Source organism: Schistocerca gregaria, chromosome 9 (assembly GCF_023897955.1).
Source record: "Schistocerca gregaria isolate iqSchGreg1 chromosome 9, iqSchGreg1.2, whole genome shotgun sequence".
Taxonomy (NCBI): domain Eukaryota; kingdom Metazoa; phylum Arthropoda; class Insecta; order Orthoptera; family Acrididae; genus Schistocerca; species Schistocerca gregaria.
In genome coordinates this window covers 171,814,803-171,838,194 of record NC_064928.1, presented here as the reverse complement: position 1 = coordinate 171,838,194, position 23,392 = coordinate 171,814,803, and the positions used below count along the sequence as shown (strand labels likewise).

Here is a 23,392-nt window from a genome sequence, read left to right as displayed (position 1 = left end):
TGAGACATGTCGTGCCTACTATCCTTCCCACCCCTTTCACATTGGTATTCAACCATCCACCAAACATATACAATATACTCGTCCATCCCTACACAACCCCTGCTCCCAACCCCTTACCTCATGGCTCATATTTCTGTAATAGACCTGGAGGCAAGACCTGTGACTAATGACATCAGAAATTAAGTCCCATGGTGCTCAGAGCCATTTGAACCATTTGAGCAAGACCTGTCCCTGGATGCTAGATGTGTCCCATACATCCTTCCACCACCACCTACTCCAGTCCGGTCACAAATCTCACCTATCCCATTAGAGGCAGGACTACTTGTGAAACCAGTCTACCAGCTAACCTGCAACCATTGTACTGCATTTATTATTATTATTTACACGTCAAGTTCTGTAGGACCAATTGCACTTTGCAGTTGAATACTGTTAAAAGTGCTGCCAGGCGTCAGGGATTCCTTCAAACTGAGTCAGCTATGCAGGTGGCTTAGTAGTAATGAATAAAAACTTAATGCAAGATGCTGCAGTTTTCACACATCTCAGTGTTTGAAGTAATATCTCTATCTGTGCATCATACAATGATATAATTTAAAAAGTACATTTGGTGGCATATGTGGATACTGTCTGCAAAATGTGTTGTGAATAGAATTAGTAGAAAAGAAGTAATAAATTTAAATGTTATGCACAGTGCTGCTGTTTTTCATGCATCTTAGCATTTATGATGATGTATCTCGTGAACTACGTGTGGTAACACGATATGCTTTTGTGGCTGCATTTAGCGGCATATGTGGGTATTGTGTGTGTAATTTATGGTGAATACAGTTAGTGGCATATATGTAATAAAATTAAACGTCATGCATGATGTGGCAGTTTTTCATGCAGTTCACTGTTTACAACGACATATCTGGTGAACTATGATAGGTAGGTGGTTGTTACTCCCCACCCCCTCCCCTTCCAAGCAATTCTTGCCTGACAGTAAAGGATGTATGTGCTAAGTTTGGTTTAAATCACAGCAGTGGCTTAAGAGGAGATGTGGAACACACACACACACACACACACACACACACACACACACACACACACACACACACACACAGAGAGAGAGAGAGAGAGAGAGAGAGAGAGAGAGAGAGAGAGAGAGAGAGAGAAGCAACAGTGTGACAGTGTGTTATATAACAACAGAAATCAATGTGGGATGTGTGATGGACATATCCTTTAGGACAATGTGGACAAGTTGAGCAATAAAGGGTTATGGCAGCAGACGACCAATGTGAATGGCACGACATCGCCCAGTGCACCTCTCTTGGACCTGTAACTATATCTGTTGGACCCTGAATGTCTGGAAAACTGTAGTCTGGTCAGGTGAGACCAGATTTCAGTTGGGAAAAGCTGATAGTAGAACTAGTGTGTGGTGCAGACCCAATGAAGCTGTGGACCCAAGTTTTCACCAAGGCACTGTGCAAGCTGCTGGTGTCTCCATAATGGTGTGGAGGTGGAATGGACTGGGTCCTCTTGTGTAGGTAAACCAATTATAGACTGGATATGGTAGTTTTCGTTTGGGACAATTTGCAGCTGTTCATGGACTTCATGTTTCCAAACAGCGATAGAATTTTTGTGGCTGACAGTGTGCCGTGTCTCTGGGCCAAATTTGTTTGCAACTGGTTGAAGAACATTCTGGACAGTTCGAGCGCATGTTTTCCCACCCTAATCACCCGACACGAATTCCATCAAACATTTATGGGCCATAATTGAGAGGTCACTTTGTGCCCGAAATACTGCATCGGCAGCACTTTTCCAATTATGGACAGCTATAGGGGTTGTTGAATGACTCTTTATTTCTGCAGGAGACTTCAAACGACTTTTTCCTAGGAGGTATTCCGTGAATTTTGTTACGTAAGTGTAAAGGTGCATCAAACCAGTCTTTTGACTGAAGGCCACAACAACACAAAGGACTTTCCATTGCATGTCATACTTATCTGATAATTATATCTAAAAACACACAAATGAACACACACACACACACACACACACACACACACACACACACACACTCCAACTTTCGCAACCAACGGTTGCTTCATCAGGAAAGAGGGAAGGAGAGGGAAAGACAAAAGGATGTGGGTTTTAAGGGAGAGGCTAAGGAGTTATTCCAATCCCGGGAGCAGAAAGACTTACCTTAGGGGGGGGAAAGGATAGGTATACACTCGCGCGCGCGCACATCCATCCGCACATACACAGACACAAGTAGACATTTGTAAAGGCAAAGAGTTTGGGCAGAGATATCAGTCGAGGCGGAAGTACAGAGGCAAAGATGTTGTTGAATGACAGGTGAGGTATGAGCAGCGGCAACTTGAAATTAGCGGAGGTTGAGGCGTGGCGGGTAACGGGAAGAGAGGATATACTGAAGGGCAAGTTCCCATCCCCGGAGTTCTTATAGGTTGGTGTTAGTGGGAAGTATCCAGATAACCCGGATGGTGTAACACTGTGCCAAGATATGCTGTCTGTGCACAAAGGCATGTTTAGCCACAGGGTGATCCTCATTACCAACAAACACTGCCTGCCTGTGTCCATTCTTGCGAATGACTCTTTATTTCTGCAGGAGACTTCAAACGACTTTTTCCGAGGAGGTATTCCGTGAATTTTGTCACGTCAGTGTAAAGGTGCATTAAACCAGTCTTTTGACTGAAGGCCACAACAACACAAAACGCATGTCGCTGGTCATTCCCACATAGAAAGCTTCACAGTGCAGGCAGGTCAGTTGGTAAATCACGTGGGTGCTTTCAGGCGTGCTTATAATTATGAATTCGTGAAAAGACACGATGCATATGTACAAAATGTCAGTTTCAAATTACATAGCTTCTTGATATGTAAGCTCACGCAAACATTGTTCTTTCTTTTTCAGTTCAGTTGTGCCAGAAGACAGTCATGTCTGCAGTCTTAGCTGCCGGAGGTCGGAAGTCTGCACTGAAACAAGCTCCTCTGGTGGAACCCATGCCAGATCTGGCGCAAGTGGCAGATGCTGCTGCCAAGCTGACTGAACTGCTTGATAAGGTATCGTATATTTGTAACACTACTGGCCCTTAACAAATTGGCAATCGCTTATAATGTTAATATTCTGTTTAGACTGACCTTGACTTTACCTAATGACTAGGAATTGGACTATAATTTTGTAATCATGAAGTAAGCGAAAAGTAACAACAGCAAAGCAAACGAATTTTGAACTGACATGCTACTAATACGAAAATAAACTATAATTATATACACACATATGATTGCCAGCCTAATTGGGCAATGTGATATCAAGTTTGATGGCAAAGTGAAAATAAACTTCATCTGAGAAAACTAACCTCACTTGCTACCCTAACTAATATCTTCTAACACAGTAATATTATAAATGTAATTGTTGTTAGCAAAACTCTCGCATCCCAACCTTACCTAGACCTCAGGCTAAGCTACAGCTATGTCTGTCACAATAAGTAGGATTTTTAGCTTTCAGATTCATTGACTCTGCTAACTCACAACCAAACAGTCAAATACCAAACTAACTTAGATCTTGGGGAAAGCTATCAGTCTGTCACTACAAGCAGATCTTTTTTAGCTTTCAGATCCGTTGGCTTTGTCAACTCAGGAGCACATTTTGGAATCTGAACTTGACAACACTTCATAGTAACTGACATAATTGTGAAAAACGGTCAGGTATTTATGGCAACCAATAATATTAATAGAATTGCTGCTTGTATTAAGGATAACAGTTACTGTAAAACGAAAGCAATGAAACTGCACATGAAAAAAAGTCTGACTCATTTCAGATTTGTTTCCTCCGCACACATTCAAAGAGGTAGATATCGAATAGTGTCTTGCAGGGACCATTTAATGGTAGCACATGTGCTATGTGTGGTATTTGAGTGGGCCCTGTCTTTGGGCATTTGAAAGTCAATTTGTGATTGACAGTAAGGTGCTAGATACCTTCGCTTTTTAGACATATGTATGTGGAGAAACAGTCTCATATTATCATTGTCTCTGGCAAACATTCTGTTTAATCAGTTGTCAGAGAACATCAGAAATGTCGTAGATCCGGGACTGATATACAGAGCAGTCTGAGTTGTAGTGGGGGGGTCGGTAGTCTCCACATGACCTGTGCGTATGTGTCGGTTAGACCATCAGCGAGAGCGCACAGCTAGTTCCTGCCACTAATAAGGCGAGTACATTGTTCGCTTGTTACATATTTATATGAGCTTCAAACAGGAGCGACTTAATTTTAGTTATCTCGGTAGTTACTAGTTTATTGTAGTAATTTCTTGCCTTTTTGAGCACTTGCTAGGCACAACCTTTTATTTGTATAACAGCGTAGTGTACAGTACCGCCGTTGCTATCAACCCTCATATTGAACAGGCTTTTGTTTGGTTGGTTAGAACAGCTCAGTGTTGGTTAGACCGTCAGTGAGAGGGCACTTCAATTTCCTGCTGCTAATAAGGCGAGTACACCGTTTATTTGTTGCATATTCTTATAACCTTCAAACAGGTGCAACTAAAGTAATGGATAGGAACTGTGATTGTTGTGTACAGATGCGAACTGAGTTGGCGACCCTTCTCTCACAGCTCCTGGCTGCTGCCAAGTGGCGTCACTGTGGAGGCTCGGATGTCGAGCACATCCCACATTTCCGCCAATTGATCCACTGCTGTGACCGCCCTGGGTACTGCCTGCACTGAGGTTGACCCCTCACCCGTGGTCGAGTGGGAGAGCATTCCAAAGTCTGGCAGGCAGCGAAAAACCTTCAGAGGGGCTGCTCATAGGGTCTCCCCGGTTCATTTCACAAACAGGTTTCGCGTTTTATCTGTGGCTGACGATGTCTCTGAGCCGGATGCAGTCATCCAACCTGTTCCAGAGGAAGCTTCTCGGCCCACAAGGTCTGGGCATTCACAGAGGGTGGGTTTTCTGGTAGTTGGGAGCTCCAGCGTAATGGAGCCCCTTAGGTACATGGCCGCCAAGGAGGGAAAGGAAGCCAGTTTGCAACCCGTGTGGGAATTTCGTGAACAATACTAAAATGCATAATTCAGCTTAAAGAGCACATTTGTATGTCCAGATTTGGATGTAAATCTTTTTGGAATACCAGTACTGTATTATCTCATGTTTGGTTCTTTATTATAGCATAACGCCATATGTGCTAGAAGGTGAAAACGTGCACTTGCAATGCAGCGTAGAGTTGAAATTAGCGAAAGGTGTCGAATTAAACCTTCGTTTGAAATAAATGGACCGCCTCAGCGGAAAAGATAAATATAAGCCAAATTTCATTAGCAAACCGACAAATAACTTCATTGTTCTGCATGCCGATTAATACTTGACTGTTAGAAAGGTGGAAATAAAATAAAAACTGAAACTAATAACTTATTTTAGCCTTCCATAGTTATTTTTAATTCACTTGATAGCTTCCGGCCGCAGAAATTCATTTTGTTTTCATTTGACGTGAGAGAGATAAACGAATAGGAAACAGTAAAATCACAACATCTACATGATTACTCTGCTATTCACAATAAACTGCCTGGCAGAGGGTTCAATGAACCACTTTCAAGCTCGCTCTCTCTACCGTTCCACTCTCGAATGGCACGCGGGAAAAACGAGAACTTAAATTTTTCTGTACAAGCCCTGATTTCTCTTATTTTATTGTGATGATCAGTTTTCCCTATGTAGGAGTGTGCCAACAGAATGTTTCTGCAATCGGAGTAGAAAACTGGTGATTGAAATTTCATGAGAAGATCCCGTCACCACGAAAAACGCCTTTGTTTTTATGATTGCCACTCCAATTCACGTATCATGTCTGTGACACTATCTCCCCTATTTCGCAATAATACAAAATGAGCTGCCCTTCTTTGCTCTTTTTCAATGTCATCCGTCAGTCCCATCTGATATGGATCCCACACCGAACGTACAACTACTTGAGCTTCAGTGCTTTCTATTAGGGCCTGGAGCTCTAGTTCTTTCCCAACACAGCCATGGCAATTTACTACTACAATACCAATCGTACAACTACCTGACTGTGTTTTATCTGCCAACTTTTAGACGCCTGTGGTTCCCTGAGACACTCTAACCTAAATACCGCCCAGTCCCTTCCACACAGCCCCCGCTACCTGTGTAGCCCCCTCCTGTGTGTAGCCGCCTCCTGTGTGTAGTGGACTCCTGACCTATTAAGCGGAATGTGGAAACCCACCAACCAATGGTGCAAGTCAAGGAATCTGTCACCTACATGGTCACAGAACCGCCTGAGCCTCTGATTCAGACCCTCCACACAGCTGCACCAAAGAACCACAGTCAGTTCTATTGACGATGCTGCAGATGGTAAGCTCTGCCTTGATTTTGGAAGCAAGACTGGCAGTCTTTACCATTTCTGCTAGTTGCCCGAAACCGGACAGAATCTGCTACGATCTAAAGCAGCATACATTATTGGTACCGAATGAGCCACCACCTGCAGTTGGCTGCACCCTGTACTCTTCATGGGATCCGAAAGCAGCCTTTAACATTTGATGTCTTGTTTCCTTTATGACATAATATAAGATATTTTAACATTTTACTCGTACGAACATAAGGGCTTCCTGCGACATCGCAGCTGCGCAAGTGCGGTGACGCCTGTTATCTGGCGCTCTCTGGCAGCTGCTGAAACGAACCTATTTCTGATAGGTAGTGGGAAAATATTGTGAATGGTGGTTAGAAAAGTAGTACTTTCAAAGTAAATTTCCTTTTACACAAGATGAACGATGTGTGGGAATGTAAGAAGAATTTCTCAGATCATAGAGCCTTTTATTCTAATTTAAAAATCAACTCTTTGAGGACGACCGTTAGAAGAATTGTGAGCCCAGATGATTAGACATTTATGTTATTAAAAAATTTACCAGCACATTCATGTGATGTATCTTAAAGTCTAACACGTGCAAAAAAGATATGTGAAAACTTAGATTCCCTTGCAGCTTATTAACTTTGAAACCAATATTATATGTGGTAGCTTTCCTTTTCTGGTAGCAACACCATGTATATTAATTTAAACCATTAACTTTTCCTATTTGTCGCGCTACTCAATGTCTGCTCTGAATGTCCACAGTCATCGGCCGGTGAGATCATGTGACATGAGCTATGGCTGGCTCACAAAAGTGCATCGCAATTTCAATATCAGCGCTTCAGAAAGTAACATGTGTTTCATGGAATTCAAATTTATACTTTTGTAATACGAAAATAAGCAGCGTACATGTTGCTACAGATACTTTTTCTGCAATGAAACCATGGTTTTTTCTTTGAAAATTTTGAGGACAAATTTGGGGAAAATGCAAAATGGTTATTAATTAAAACTTCCTCTGCTGCCTGATCTACAGCTCTCAGGTATATGCTCATCTATATGATGTACCTGTGACCATTTTCCCCCCGCAAAACTTTGAATGTGGTCCAGAGAATTCTCTGTCACAGGGATCTAACACTTTGAGTACATGAGGAGCTATGGACTAATCTGCAGCAGTGATCTGTACATTGTATCAGACTTGTAAAGGGGGGGGGGGGGGGGCAAGGATAATCGTACGGATACGGGGATGCCTTTGTGTTAGCCTTTGAAGGCAATTTCCTCCCGGAGAAAATCAAGGTCATTGTATACAAGTGCGATGTGAAACCATCTGTCCCGTTGCATATGAGGTGCTTCAGATGTGTATGCTTTTGGCCGTGTGTCATCCTGCTGCACAGTGCACAGCAGACAGAAAATGCGGTGTACAATCATGTCATGAAGGTAGTCCTTGAAAACACCCACTTTTGTGTTTCAACAGTGCATAACATCACCTTCACATTCACCAGTTCACGCTGTTTTCAAGGCAGAACAGAAGATCCAGGAATAAAAGTCTGTTGATCGCCTGTTGTATACTAAGGCACAGAAGAAATATGAATGCCTACATCTTGTGGCTATGACACCTCACCTCTAACTTCCATTCCTGTCCTGCTGTACCTTCTTCTGGAGCTACTTGTTGCACCTAGCTGGAGAACTGTTCTCCCTTATGTGCTCCCGGACTGGATGCCGAACGTAAATAATTGCTGAAGGAGCCACAACCTGTGGGATCCTGGGCTGTGCGCTTCTATCTGTTATTTCACTCAGTGCGGATAGTTCCTTGACCGAAGCTTACCCACAAAGGTTATGTAGAAAAAGTACGAGAATAAGAGCTGGGACAAGACTCCTCTGGTGCCTGATCCCACCACACAGTCAGATCCTAATGATTGTGAATGCAGTTCTGTCCCCGATAGTGGTAGGCAGTGATCCTGCTGTGTGGCCAGCCCTCATGATCGCTTTACTCCTAACCTGGCCTGCAGTCACATGATAGTGGAATTGTAATGAGTACTACTGTCACCTGCCAGAGCTATAACACCACATTTCCCCTTCTGCTGTTTGAATTGTCTCAAAGAAACACACTTCGCTGATGATTAGTGAAAGGATTTTAAGGTGGAAATATGGACAGAAAAGGAGAGAAAAGGTTCTGAAAATACATGCAAAAAGATGCTGATGAAATTACTTTATTTGAATCTAAACCAGCTACATTAACAATCTTTGTCCATTGTATGGGGGTCTGTTGTACTGGTAGTGGGTTAAACACATCACTTCAGTTTTTTTGGACAGCAGGTCTCTGGCACTTTGAGCTCAACAACTCATTATATATGGAGAAATTATGCTTGATATCTACAGAAAACAATGGAGCATACCTTGTCAGCATCTGGATTGTTGTACAAATTTAATTCAGGTTTGTCTGGAGCAGACCCAGAAAGGAAGTACCTCCTCCTCTACACCTTCTTCTGAAAACTTCTAAAAGACATCAGGTAAATACTTAAAACTTTTTGCTGTTTATGGTTACAACTCTACATCTTTGTTGACTAATTGTTGGGCCTGCTTGATGACTGTTGTGTCCATTGAGTTATGGCACGTGTGAAATGTTTGTTTTTATCAAAGATTTTGCACTAGAAAACTATACATCTTATCCAAGTACACCACCTTGTAGTGACAGGAAACTGCGTAAGGTGGAGCCCTGTCATTTCTCAATACAAAACTTGTCAACAACTGGAAGTCTTTACCAGAATGGTCTTCAGAGTAGCAATGGAGTCATGTACCCTGTAATAGTTCTCCCTGGTACCACATTGTCAGGTTGAAGTACATGTCCTTCAATTGCTGGAAAGCCAAAAGCATTTAGTGTGGTTGATCTGTCACCATAAGCTTAACTTTTTCTTTTTGTATGGCCCCTGGTTACAGATTCTTACGTGAATCACTGAACAATTGTATTATTATCCAGGCGTTTGTCTTCTCGAGTTGGTACATTTTAAAAAGAGTAGCTTTTACTCATCCACCAGATAATGGAAAAACCAACATATTTAAAATATATCCTTGCAGCTCATCAGTAATTTCATCTAAAACGAATACTATTTCATGTTTGCCAACTGCCTCCTGTATTTTTTCTAAAACATTCTCATAAATTGGCTGTGCGTAGCTTTTTACTTTTTCTCAGAGTGCTCTCATCCGGCATTGATCTTCTTCTCAAGAAATGATTTTACTGCAGGATTGGAATTCCTACCGTCATCTATACCATGGCAAGGTGTTCGCTAAACTCATTCAATGACCGCTTCGGTTCAGATTCTGAAGTGAAGGCATGCATCAGAGTAGGTTGCTTATGTTTCGACTTGTGAAGTTCAATTTTCTTTAAAGGTTTGTTGTTCTGGACATGCTGGTTTATTTTCTTTGATTGTTGGTTGTAATCAATTGCAATATTTACTTCACAAATGGCACATCACAGGATGATCCCATCAGTTTCAATAAACTGAGTCTTGATTTTTTCCAGAACTGTACAGAACTTCTCTCTCTCCGCCTTTGGCATGGTTTGGTTGCGAAAAGTAATTTTTGGTATTTTCTAATCTAAGAAGAAGGAAAAAATTGTTTAATCTATAAAACATAGAGAAAAATGGAGAGAGAGGTGCATAAGCATAGAATAGAAGGTAAAAGGTGCAGCAGAATATACTTATTTTGCTTCATTTCATGTCCCCAAATGTATATATTGAAGTGTCTATTTGAAAATGGCTATATTTTTGGAAAGGTGCTGTACGTTATAACCCTTTCATTGTTGATGACCATTCTCGAACACACTGTGGTTATTGTGTGTTCTGTTGGAACTGTGCTGGTACCAGAGAGGGCATCTGGAAGAGCCTTTACTTTGGTTCAGAAAGATATTTTTAGATAATTGATTCCCGTTCATACCTCGTTGGTGGCAACAGCGGTGGCCTACCTTCAGACAGGCCACTTACTTATGTTGAATTGACCACCTTAATCCACCTACCCACTCCCCCCTTTTTTTTCTTCCTCCTGCGTGAAGACTTCAGTACACACAACCCCCTGTGGAGGAGCACCAATTTGCCTGGAAAGGGCCTTCTAATTGACCAGCTTCTCACAGACCATAGTTTGTGCCTCCTCAGTGACATTCTACCCACGTGAGTGCCTCTTGTGGCTTCACTACATTGGTCACTACTCACTGAGCTTTGCGACAGTGACCACTTTACAGTGATCCTGTCCTTTCCATGCCACCGTCAGACAGATTGACTACCACGTTGAGCACTTTGCAGAGCCATCTGGCCTTTGTTTGCCTCAGCTGTTACATTCGCTGCCTCTCCCTCTGATGGGATCCTTGTGCCTTGGTGGGCCAGAAACATTGCAGTAGCTATTGAGGCTCGCCAACGAGCTCCACAGTAATTCAAACGACATCCTTAACATACCAGCCTTATCACCTTCAAGCAGCTTTGTGCTAAGGCTCACTGTCTAATCGAATTCTGTAAGAAGGAATGCTGGGAATGTTAGTTATCCTCCCTGGGAACGTATACCTTTTCGTCATGTGTGGGCCAAGCTCGATGGCCTTACAGACCGCCAATGATCAACAGCTGTTCCGGGTTTTGTCATACAAGTTTGTCTTTCTAACAGTTCATCAGTTCTTGCCGAACACCATGCAACCCACTTTGTGACAGCATCGGCATCCTCCTCTTTATCAGGCAAAAAGTTGAAGATATCCTCTTATGTTTCATATGCCTCCAGGTTGTATTCTATAATGAATTTTCTCCAAAGGCAACATCTCTTCAGGGTATTACAGCGTATTTGGCTCCAAGGTGCCGCACCCTCACAACAGTGGGATAGCATAGCTGCCCCACCTTTAAGCCATACATATGTCTCTTGATAGTTTCCGCCCGATTAGCCTGGCGAAAGTACTCTGCAAGCTGAAACGATGGTTGCCTTGTGATTGTGTTGGGTTCTCAAATCTTGGGGCCTTTTGTACCCCTATCAGTGTGGTTTCCAGGAGGGATGATCCACATCCCACCATCTGCTTGGCATAGAGGCAGCAATCTAACAGGCTTTTCCTAAAAACACCAACACTTTATCACAGTCTTTCTGATACACAGAAGGCATATGACATCACTCGGTATCATCACTCTTCACTTACCCTCCACGACTGGGGCTTTCAATGCCCCCTGCCAATGTTTATGTATCAGTTTTTATCCCACTGGTTGTTCTGGGTTAGAGTTGGTACTTCACTCAGCTACCCCTGGGTCCAGGAGAATGGTGTTCCACAAATCGCTTTGAGTGTATCTCTCTTCCTCACCACTGTCAATGAGCTAGTGACCTCTGTTGGAATGGTGGTCGCTCCTTTGTTGTATGTCGAAGATTATTGCATTTGGTACAGCTACCACTCGGTAGCCTCTGCTGAACGCCAGCTGTAAGGTGCCAATTGGTGGGCCTCTGCCTGAGCTCTTTCCCATGGTTTCCAATTCTCTCCTACAAAAACGTGGGTCATGCATTTCTGCCGTCGTACCACAGCCCATCCTGACTCAGAATACTGCTTGGTACCCAGTACTTGGACATTGTAGCTGTCTCAGTTCTTGGGCCACCTCCTTGATAAAAAGCTACTTGACTGCTCCAGATTCATCACCTGAGGACTACCTGCATGGGGAAGCTTAACACTTTCTGCTTCCTTGCTCACACATCTTGTGGTGCAGATCATGCTGTTCTTATCCATATTTACTGAGCCCTGGTTTCTTCCCAACTGGTCTGTGGTTGCCAGCTTCATGGCTCAGTGGTTCCTTCGGCTTTGAAACTGTTAGACCCAGTCCACCATCATGTTGTGTGTCTGGCCATTGGTGCCATTTGGACTAAGCCCATAGAAAGCCTCCTTGCCGAAACAGGGATCTTCCCTCTTCAGATTCAATGATACCAGCTCTTGGTCTACTATGCAATCATCAGTCGACAATTCCCTGATCATCCCACGTATTTGATGCTCTTTGCATAGAAGGGAGATGTTGTAGTCCTGATACCGCCCTCGGATGGTATTACAAGTTGGAATATGCCTTGCTTCATTCTGCCGAGATCTCCATCTCCCCTTCCTTGACTGTGCTCCACTTGTTTTCTCACGCATTCCACCTTGGATGGTGGCCAGGCCACGGATTAGGGCTGATCTCTTCCCATGTCATAAAGTCTCTGTCACCTCCATGATATTTCAGTGTCTTATACGTCCATTTCTTCAAGCGTTCCAGGGTGCTACCATCTGTTACACCAATGGCTCTAAAACTGTGAATCAGGAGGGATATGCTTTTACATCTCTTGCTGGTATGGAAGACCATTCACTGCAGGGAACATGTTGTGTGTTAATGGCAGAGCTAACAGTTGTTGCCAGAGCCCTCCATTTTGTTAAATGGGTCTTCCTTGACCAATTTTTAATATGCATTGACTCAGTGAGCAGTCTCCAGGCTATTGATAGTGTTATTTTTGCCACCTTTTGGTCCCTGTTATTCATGACCTCACTGATCTCAATTGTGCTGCTTGCTCAGTTGCTTTTCTCTAAGTCCAAAGACATGTGGATATCCCAGGTAATGAACTGGCAGACCGTTTGGCTAGAGGAACACTTACTTGCTCCCTGTTCACTTTACCATGACAAGTGCGGATTTGCAGGTGCACACCGGATCTCTGGTTACTCAGGAATGAAACAACATGTAGAGGGTTATAGTCCCATGTAATAAACTCCACACATCAAGGAGACTGCTGCAACATGATGCTCTTTGTTCTGCTTCTCCTTGAAAGAGTCCACAGTCCTACACTATCTCCGTGTCGCTCATGCCAGGTTAAGCCATAGTTTCATTAAATATTGGCAGACAATTCACGGATGGTGAACCTGGTTCTGTGTTTTCTCCTTGAACGTGGTTTTGTATGCTCAGATATAAGGTTTTAATCTGTCTTTGGAGCAGGTGTGGGGTGGTTGGGTATTCTGCCATTGTATGCTAGGCCTGGGGATTCCCTGACTCTACCTCCATGACCAGGCTGCTCTTTTATCTGTCTTTTACTCTGAAAACAGTCTCTTTTTAGATTCTGTTTTCATCCTTTTTGCCGCATCCATTTTTCTATTGTGGGTGTTGCACTCTGTTGAATAGTGTGCACTGTTGCATGCAGAGCTGCAGGCATGCTCACCTACTAACTAGCTATTTCCTTCTTCTTGGTTTTGTTATTGATGGTCCAAAGATTGTCATTACGCTTTAAGTCTTCTTGCCTTTACTCTTATGAATCTCTCAACTAGCTCAGAAAAAATTTGCAATTGCTTTCTCTACTTCCTTATGCACCATTCTTGGATTGAGGGACTGATAACCTTATTGTTTGGTCCCGTACACCTTCCCACCTGCAACCAGCCAACCATCTTCTGTTATGAGAGTGAACATCCTGGCACAGTGTCAAAATGTTACAAGCTTCCAGGGACATAAAGCACAGCTCCCATATAATTCCACTTTTTCTCCAGATCTACTCTTTGTTTATTCAAATGGTTCAGAAAATAGTTTTTTTTTTTTTAATTTGCAGAAGCTTTGCTGTGGGAAGGCTTAGATAGTGTCAGTATAAAGAGGAAAAGGAAAGCAGATTATGATTAATTTTCTGTTGATGTCAGAATAAACAGTGCAGAATGAGCAGCTGTAATATGGTATATAATGAATGTTGTGGTCTTGTAATGGATGATTGATTTGTGGAGCTCTCCACAGTAGCCTATCTGATGCAGTTCTCTACGCCCCTGCATTGTCTACTGCAATCTGTTGCCTACTTTGTCAAATTACACCATAAAACTCTGTTCCCTCCAGTTTAGTAACTCTTCATACCCTCGTCCCCATCTAAATAGCATGCATTGCATGTCTCAGTAACACAGGTAGCCATGCCATACTGTAGGCGCATGCAACCACAAGAGAGAGTTATGTCAGCAACCAGACAAATCTGTTGTTTCTGAATAAGGGCAGCAGTCTTTTCGGTAATTGAGGGTCGGCCGTCTGGATGATTGTTCTGGCATTGTATCATCCGCAGACATACCTTGTTATGTTGATTCTGCGAATAGCAGAAAGCAAGGGGGTAATCACAGCTGTTATTCTTCCTGAGGGCATGCAGCTCTACTGTGTGATTAGTATGGGGAGATTCCTCAAACTAGATTTCTTACTGAAGACCACCCACCAACAATAAGAAAGCAACACCTGATACCATCTCTTCATTATTTATGTAATCTAGCAATAAAACTTCAACTTTCATCTGTGCAACACAACACTGCAAAATCTATGTTCTTCTCTGTACTATCACCTATCTTTCACTTCCATATAAGGCAAACTCTGTACAAATACTTTCAAAAAAGACTTCCTAACACTTAAATTTATCTTCACTGTTAACATATTACTCTTTTTCAGGTAAGCTTTCTTGCAATTGCTAGTGTGCGTTTTGTACCAGCTTTTCTATTGGTATCACCACCAAAATAACTGAACTCGAGGTACTACTCCAGAACATGATTCCCCAGCTTCTCAAGGCTTCATTCATCTACACTCCCTTACAGTTACTTTACATTTATTGATGTTCACATTATAAAGTGACTATTCTATTCAGCTGTTCTTTCTTATACCTTTGTCATCTCATGACAGAATTAAAATGTCATCATCAAACTCCAACAGCTTTTGTTTCTGCTACCTGATCTTTAATTCCAATTCTAAATTTCTCCTTAATTTTATTTTACTTGTCGCTGTAATACCCGCAGTTTATTAACAACTTACTTAAAAATACCTTAACTTCAAATAACGCTCATACTGCCAGAATTTACGGATTAGTTGATCCAGTTCCCCACTTTCTGATTGAAGTAGTGGTAAAAGGATGGCAGTATGGTGGAAGAAAGTCTCAGAAGGAAAAATTTTACTATCCAGTGTGCTTTCCTGCAGGTTCTCGCCTATGTGGAAGATGTGTTGCGTGGGGCTCAGCCTGGCAGTCGTCCACCAGATAACGCCATTGGCCGTGCACTTCTGGATATGGTCAACTCTGTTCCTCGAATGACACCTGAAGAGTTTGAAGAAATGTTCCACTCCAATATCAAGGTTTGTGTGATACATCCTGTAGTGACCAAAATTAATAAATTGAGGCAATGCTCAATGTGTTTTTATGTTTTTAAGTGACAGAATGAGACATGGGGAGCACCACACAATGTGGCAGTTGTGATTAGATCAGCAAGAATAGGCCAAAAATGATTTATTATTATATTTATTTTTCACAACAGAGATTACTTTGTGAGTGTAGTCAAGTATACTACAGGCTACTTCCAACTTCCTGTGGCATAGATTTGATGACTTAAATGATTGTAAATTACGTTACACAACAATTGGGTTATTTCCAACAGTATTAGATCTTGTGCTTCACTGTCTTTTGTACATTGTGTTACCTGGCTGATGTACAAGAATGAGCTGTCAAGAATGTATTTAATGATCACACTGGACATTGTTGCATCCAGTTGTTATTACCACTTCAGGTATGTGATGGTACACTTGCTGAAGAGATCTGTTCCTTCTACAGCTCTACATATTTATCAGTGGAGGTATGAGCACACATTATTGTACCTCTTCATTCTGATATGTGCTCCATAATTTGATTGGACTCCACAAAACTGACATGTATTATCTTGGGAGTGCTTTTTAACTCCTGATATTATTACTGTTATTGTTGTTAATTCACTTTCATTGTTGTTATTCAGACCAAACAAAAGTACCGGTGTGTTTTGAGCCCTGTCACTTTCTTATACCTCTTTATGGTTTCATAAATTTTGTCTTTCACCATAAATTTTGTATCTGTTTGAAATGGAAAGCATGTATCACTCATTAACATAGCTAAGATTCTGATCTGACAACTGTTGGTATGTATTATGTGATCCATGGCCAGCAGAATATGACAAGATTGTGAGTGGATGGCAGAGGACATATGTAGATGTATTGTAAAGCTAGTTAAACCCTCATAGAAAGGGAAGAGGACATAGATGAAGATGAGATGGGAAATATGATACTGCAAGGAGAATTTGACAGAGCACTGAAAGACCTAAGTCAAAACAAGGACCCTGTAGTACACTTCCCATCAGAACTACTGATATCCTTGGGAGAGCCAGCCATGACGAATCTATACCATTTGGTGTGAAAAATGTGTGATACAATTGAAATACTCTCAAACTTAAAAAATGATGTAATATTTCTAGTTCCAATGAGAGCAGGTGCTGACAGATGTGAATATTAGTGAACGATCAGAAACAAAGTATGTCTTCAAAATACTTATACAAATTATGTACAGAAGAATGGAAAAACTTTTAGAACGTGGTATCAGGGAAGATCAGTCTGAATTCCAGAAAAATGTAGGAACATGTGACACAGTACTGACCATACGACTTCTCTTAGAAAATGGGTTATGGAAAGGCAGACCTATGGAAATTGGTTTCTGTACAAGTTGTAAATACCCTTTCACAATCTGTATTTTATGCCTGCTACCTTCAAAATTCAGTAGATTCCAGTCAACATTGTCAAAAGGTTTCTCTAAGTCTACAACTGCTGACTGCAGTTGTGAGTCAAGGGGCATAAAAAGGGAAGCAGTGGTTGAGAAGGGAGTGAGACAGTGTGGTAGCCCATCTCCAGTATTCAAGCTGTACATTGAGCAAGCAGCAAAGGAAACCAAAGAAAATTTAGGAGAGGGAATTAAATATCGAGGAGAAGAAATAAAAAACTATAAGGTGTCAGAGACAGTAAAGGACTTGGAAAATCTGTTGAATGGAATGGACTGTCTTGAAAGTAGGACATAAGATGATCATTAACAAGCGTAATGAAATGTAGTCGAATGAAATTAGGTGATGCTGAGGGAATTATATTAGGAAATAAGACACTAAAAGTAGATGAGTTTTGCTCTTTGGACAGTAAAATAGCTGATGATTGCTGAAATAGAGAGGATATAAAATCTAGACTGGCAATAACAAGAAAAGCATTTCCAAAGAAGAGAAATTTAACAGCAAATATAGATTTTCTTTTTTTAAGTGTTGGTATGTCTTGTGTGAAAGTACTTATTTGGAGTGCAGCCTTGTATGGAAGTAAAACATGAATGATAAAAAGTTGTGACAAGAAGAGACTAGAAGCTTTTGAATTGTGGTGCTACAGAAAAATGCTGAAGATTAGATGGATGTCATATAACTAATGAGGTGGTACCGAATAGAATTGGGGATAAAAATAGTTGTGGCATAACTTGACTAAAAGAAGGGACAGTTGATAACACACATTTTGTGACGTTTAGGGTCACCATATAAGTACTGGAGAGGGAGACCAAGAGATGAATACAGTAAGTAGATTCAAAAGTAAGTAGGCTGCAGTAGTTATTCAGAAGAGGCTTGCACAGGATAGAGCAGCACGGTGAGCTGTATCAAACCAGTCTTCGGACAGATGACCACAACAAATATATATGGATGAACCGTTGGAAATATATTAATAGCAAATGTCTACTGAACTTATGTAAAATAATTTAAAACTTGAGAAAGCCATGCTGATCGGAGATTTACCCAATCTGGTTAATTGTTGAAAGTGTGATGAATGTAAAGCACAAACCACATAAAGCAGTCTTACAATTTTTACATTTAATTGCAAGAACTCAAAGGGACAAGAATTTGGTAGAGGTCAGCCCAGGTGTCATATCAGCAAAAACTGTGAGCTGAGTATAAGTTAACTATGATTCAGTCCTAGTATTTCAGTACATGTTTCCAAATTGGAACATTGACTCTGGTCAGAATGAGGGGAGGGGGAAGTGCATTACTGTGACACTTGTCGGCCAAGCCAGTGTGTGTTTGTTGGTCATTGGTTAATACAACTTAGACATTGAAAATTCCAGGTAGGAATATCGACAATGTAGGAAAAGATAGATTGCTACTTACTGTAAAGAAGACACGTCAAGTTGTAGACAGGTATGATTAAAAGATTTAATCGTGCCTGTCAGCTACTCGATATGTCTTCTTTACGGTAAGTAACAATCTATCTTTTCCTAGATTGTTAAATACAATTTAGTGTGACATAGTGAAATGATGAACTCATTTTGTGTTCTAATTTGTAAGTAACGTCCCAGGGTATTACTGAGTAATCTGTGAATGAGGGGTGGGGGCTGCTTATAGGGTAGATGGAAAACAAGAATAAATTATGAACAGCAAATACATAAGATGATCTCTACCAGAAGTCTTCCCCGAGCTCAACAAAACAGCAGGTAAAGATAGTGAAAGAAAGACTAAGCAGAAACCAATTTCATTAGTTGGGGCAGCAGAGATAAAGTCCACATTCTTCCATGATTTTTCTGTGGTTTCCATAAAGTGCCAAAAGTAAGTATAACAATGATTTCTTTGAAAATAACATGGCTGATTCCATTCTTTGTTCTTATCCATGTCCATTTTCCAAGCTTGAGCTCTCTCTCGAATGACATTGTCAGTGGCACTACAAACCATAGTATCTCAGTTTTCAATATAATCTGGATGTAGTTTTTTATATAGTGAGGTACATAATTTCTGCTGTTATATATGTCTCTTACAGAAAGATGTGAACTGTGAGCTACGAAAGATAAAACTTGTAAAATGGATAGTTTACCAAGATTCAGTTTCTGGAGAATTGGAGATCAGTTAGACAACTAAAATTTTGTAGTTGGATGTGGAAACACAAGTAGTAGCTTAAGTACAATGTGATCACAAACAGATTGATAGTGAAAATAGATTGTCAACTGAAGCCAGTATAAAAATTTGTTTCGGGCTGCAGTTTAATGATCAAGCCTCTATACTTCAAACCAATAAAAGTGAAGAGCAATTTTTATAGTAACGAGATGAGTTTTAAATTCCAGTTATTGGAACAAATTTTTAAGTGTGGGCTTGATAGTTCCAGTTTAAAATATGGTAATAAAGATACAGAACAGTTGAGCATATATAAAATATGAATATCATTCAGTAAAGACTAATAGTAAACAGTCTGATAGAAAATTAAGGATGTTAACCTTTTAAGGCAAAGATGCTCAGTTGGGCCATTGAGTGGTGAAGAAATGAAATGGCACAATCACACTAGAATGTTGTCTTTTCATTTAGTAGTGCTTTTAAAGTGTACAATTTTGTTTTACCTTCCAGAAAAGCAGTAAGAGAACATAACGAGAAACTTATTTTTTTCACAGGATTTGTTAATGGTGATAACATTAGCACAGTTAACGAAGACGCAGCTGCAGCTGAATGAGAAGCTGACTCTCATAACGACACTATGATGATAACCATCCTGGCTGGAGTAATATATTTCCTAGCCAGCAGATTAGTTCCTGTTTCTCGCGAAGAGCAGGGACTCGATTGTAACGAACATGAATCATCAGTTGCCACGTAAACATAATCAGTGTAAATAATCTGCCCTCCAATCTTCAAATGAGCCCATGTGTTGAGTTCACAAAAATAGTGTCTTCAGTGGAAGAAATCATATGTTTTTGTATATTTTGTGATTTTATGTAATAAACTGGATCTTTGGAAAAGCAAAGTTTTTTTTGTGGAAGAATTAACTTACTAATAAATTAATTGGCATACTGTTGTAAAGATTTTGTTACATTCTTATCTTAACTGCTCTCCTCCATTCCTCTCCAGAAGGAAAGTGTATGATAAAAAATAACTGTTTGTGATACTGCTTTACTTGAAAAGTAGTTTCTTCATTTGTAATATTTGATATGAAATGAATTTTCCATTTTGTATGAATTCTATAACTAATGAGTTATCAGCCATCAACAAAGTTACACTAGCAGCATTAGTACTTTACATATGTAACTAAAGTAACATTAGTTTGAGGTAGTGAAAGAAAGATTTACTGGTAATTGCTGTAAAAGATTACACACACATACACACAAGCTTCAGAAGCATAAAGTTTACTTGAATACTTCTATTTTTTCCATCTATTAATATGTGTATGAGAGTTAAATGTTGTACATTGGGCATTATTATTTACTGGTGTATCCATGAAGTGCAGATACCAAATTATGATGGTGTTGCATAAATGTATGCTGTTCTACATTGTTGTATACAGTTTTTTCTTCACTTTATTAATACATGCAGCTTTTCCCATCCTTAATAATTACATATCTTGCAGAATTGTATGTGAAACAAGTAATCAGTATTATATTTTTACTTGTTTAAGAATGAATAAACTGTACATAGAAACTTATATTACAGTATTTTATTGATTATCTGAACTAAGTGGCAGATATGGGTGTTCAGAAGACCAGTTTATTCAAATAATCTAACCATACACTTTAATCTACCAATAAAAACTACTTACCTTTATAACAACTTAAATCTCTTGTATTATTACAAAGGCAATTACAGTAGGAATGTATGTAGTGCAGTGTAGTAAACAATAAATATGTAATACAAATACATTTTGCATATATAGTACTCACGTATAGAATTAATGCTTTAAAAAATCCTTGATTTCATTCTATCTAAGCAACCAAACCTGCTTACAAGCATCTTATGCTTCAAACCATTGCAAGGTGGTATCTAAACTTTTAAATGCTTCAGAAGCTGCTGGTACCACTAGTCGAGGAGATTCCAGTGTCGTCAGCCTTATCAGTGACAAGGTTTACAATATCCCCCGTTGTGCCCAATTTATTGCCCTGGATCTTTGTCGACACTCACCCATTCTTGATCGTCATCACATTCACGGCAAGTGCGTTCTTTTAGCATATTGAGCAGTTCAAACATATCATTCTTTTTGTCGTTTCCAAATAGACTATTAAAAACTTCCACCAACCCAAAGTTTCATTCCAGGCTTTTTTCAAATTCTGTTCCTGTTCTGCTCCAATCATTTATGACACATCTTTCAACTCCCTATTTTAATAGAATTTCTTACCTCTCTCTTCTCTTTCTAACAGTAGCTTAGATTACAATACTTTCTACATCTTCATCTACATCCATAATCCGCAAGCCACCTGACATTGTGTGGCGGAGGGTACCCTGAGTACCGCTATCGGTTCTCCCTTCTGTTCCAGTCTCGTATTGTTCGTGGAAAGAAGGATTGTCAGTACGCTTCTGTGTGGGCTCTAATCCAGGGTGTATACGGCCCGAGACACCCGGGAATTTTTTAGAATTCCGGGATTTTTCATTGTTTCAGATTTCAGTTAAAGTTTTGTAGCTTTGACGTGTAAGATCTGATACACTGACAAAGAACTTTAGTCCACTACTGCTGAATAATACTGCAGCAATGAAAAATAAATCACAGAATAACACCAAAATAAAAGTTTAGTTGCACAGAAAATGGGTAATTTACACAATGCACAGGCCTGTTTGCCGACACCGAAGAGTGTCAAAGGCTTTGGGTCGAAGATTATGCAGTACGTCCGTAACAACTAACGTGCATTCGATCTGCGTGACGTCACAATTGTTTACATTTCTAACATTACCAGAAAATATTACGAATAGTGGCTTGATATGCGTTACTTTCAAAGTAAATTTCCATGCAAGATGATTTATGTTACGTGTGAGAATGTGCAGTGAATTTCTTAAATCACAGGGCATTATAACTCATTCAAAACGTAACACTTTGAGGATCAGCCATTTGAAAAATGTCGGGCCCAGAAGATAAGTCATTTATGCCACTATTTTAAATTTTACGGGCACATTTGTATTTGATATGACTTAACGTGTAACACACACTAAAAAAATCGAGCTTCAAGTTAGTTTTCATATTTAATTTTGTTCTTTCACAGATAAAAAAAATTATGCAATTGATGGCAAAAAGTGTAAGTGACCTTAAAAAAAAAAAAAAAATGCATAATGTGTTACTGAGCAATGTCACAAGTCTCTTCATGCCAGAACACTTCGACTTTTCTACGCAACTGATAATCATTTTGGCACAATTTTAATTGCCAAATTAGAGCCTGTTAGTAGGCCTACGGACTTCCTATCATTGTAGGATTAATAACAGTGGATGCCAATAGACGATGCAATTCTCGTTCATACATACACATCTACTTACAAGTTAAACGGTGTAGAAACGCACTTCGCTGAGTTGAGGAAGCTCAGCCTACCTTCGTAACGTACGCGCCGCAGCCTGTCTTTCTCGTAGGCCTCGTGCTCTGAATAACTGCTGTCATTCATTTTTTCTAACACATTACAATGTCTGCTATGCCTATTGTTTACACCTCACAAAAGAGCACCTGCATGGATAGTAAAGTTTTCATGGATGTCAATGGAAGTTTTTGTACACTCCGTAAAAACTCATTAGCTAAAGAATGGCAAAAGGGAGAAAACATTACTGTTCCTTGACAATGCACCAGCTCTTGGTAACCAATGATGAACAAAGGCAACCAAGGCTACAAGTAGCATTAGCACAAGCTAAAACAGTAATATAGTCCTTGCTCATTTTAGAACCAACTGTTGTTACTTCACAATTGGAACCAAGAGTATTTCTTGGCAAAGCTTTCCTAATGAGCCCAGTTGTGTCAGAATTGTTAACTTCCTTGAAAGGATAGTTCTCCCTCAATAAATAACACAGTTTTCTCCTTGTGTTTGAAACTCACAAATGCTGTATCTTGATTTAAAAGCATTTTAATCAGCACCTGCTTGCTTTAAAATTCAATGACCCTCGCAAGATTTTCATTAAATTGAACTGCCTTTCCATGTAGAGTGGGACCAGAGATAGGTTCTCCTTTTGATCTTTTTTGTGTAAACCACTTGTAAACAGCATTGCCTAGATCCCTATTCAGGGCTATCTTTATAGTTTTACGGCTTGTAGATCCATCAGTAAATTCAAGTTGAGGTACAAAATTTGTGATATTGTATTTCTCTCTCAAGGAGAGGACAACATATTTATGTTTAAGCATTTTATATCACAAGTTTACTTTATGTGACAAAGTTGACACAAGTAATCATAACTGAGCACAAACAATAAGTTACTGTTATCAGGATTGATACAGGGGGTCCGGGCACTCACAATCAAGTAACAGTTCGGTCATTTGGTTGACAGACATTTGGATAATCAATGGTCTACTGTGATTTATTCTTATTTG

The 23,392-nt window shown here is 40.2% G+C and overlaps 1 protein-coding gene across 1 annotated transcript in view; it reads left to right on the top strand.

Moving 5' to 3' along the window:
• The window catches only part of LOC126291700 (eukaryotic translation initiation factor 3 subunit F), a 45,956-nt gene extending 25,284 nt beyond the window's left edge, over positions 1 to 20,672 (top strand). The window contains exons 5-7 of the mRNA XM_049985333.1: positions 2,903 to 3,051; positions 15,259 to 15,411; positions 19,526 to 20,672. Of these exons, the coding sequence (XP_049841290.1) occupies positions 2,903 to 3,051; positions 15,259 to 15,411; positions 19,526 to 19,612 (389 nt within the window). The 3' untranslated portion in view covers positions 19,613 to 20,672. The remainder of the gene's footprint in view (positions 1 to 2,902; positions 3,052 to 15,258; positions 15,412 to 19,525) is intronic.
• Positions 20,673 to 23,392: the final 2,720 nt, after the last annotated feature.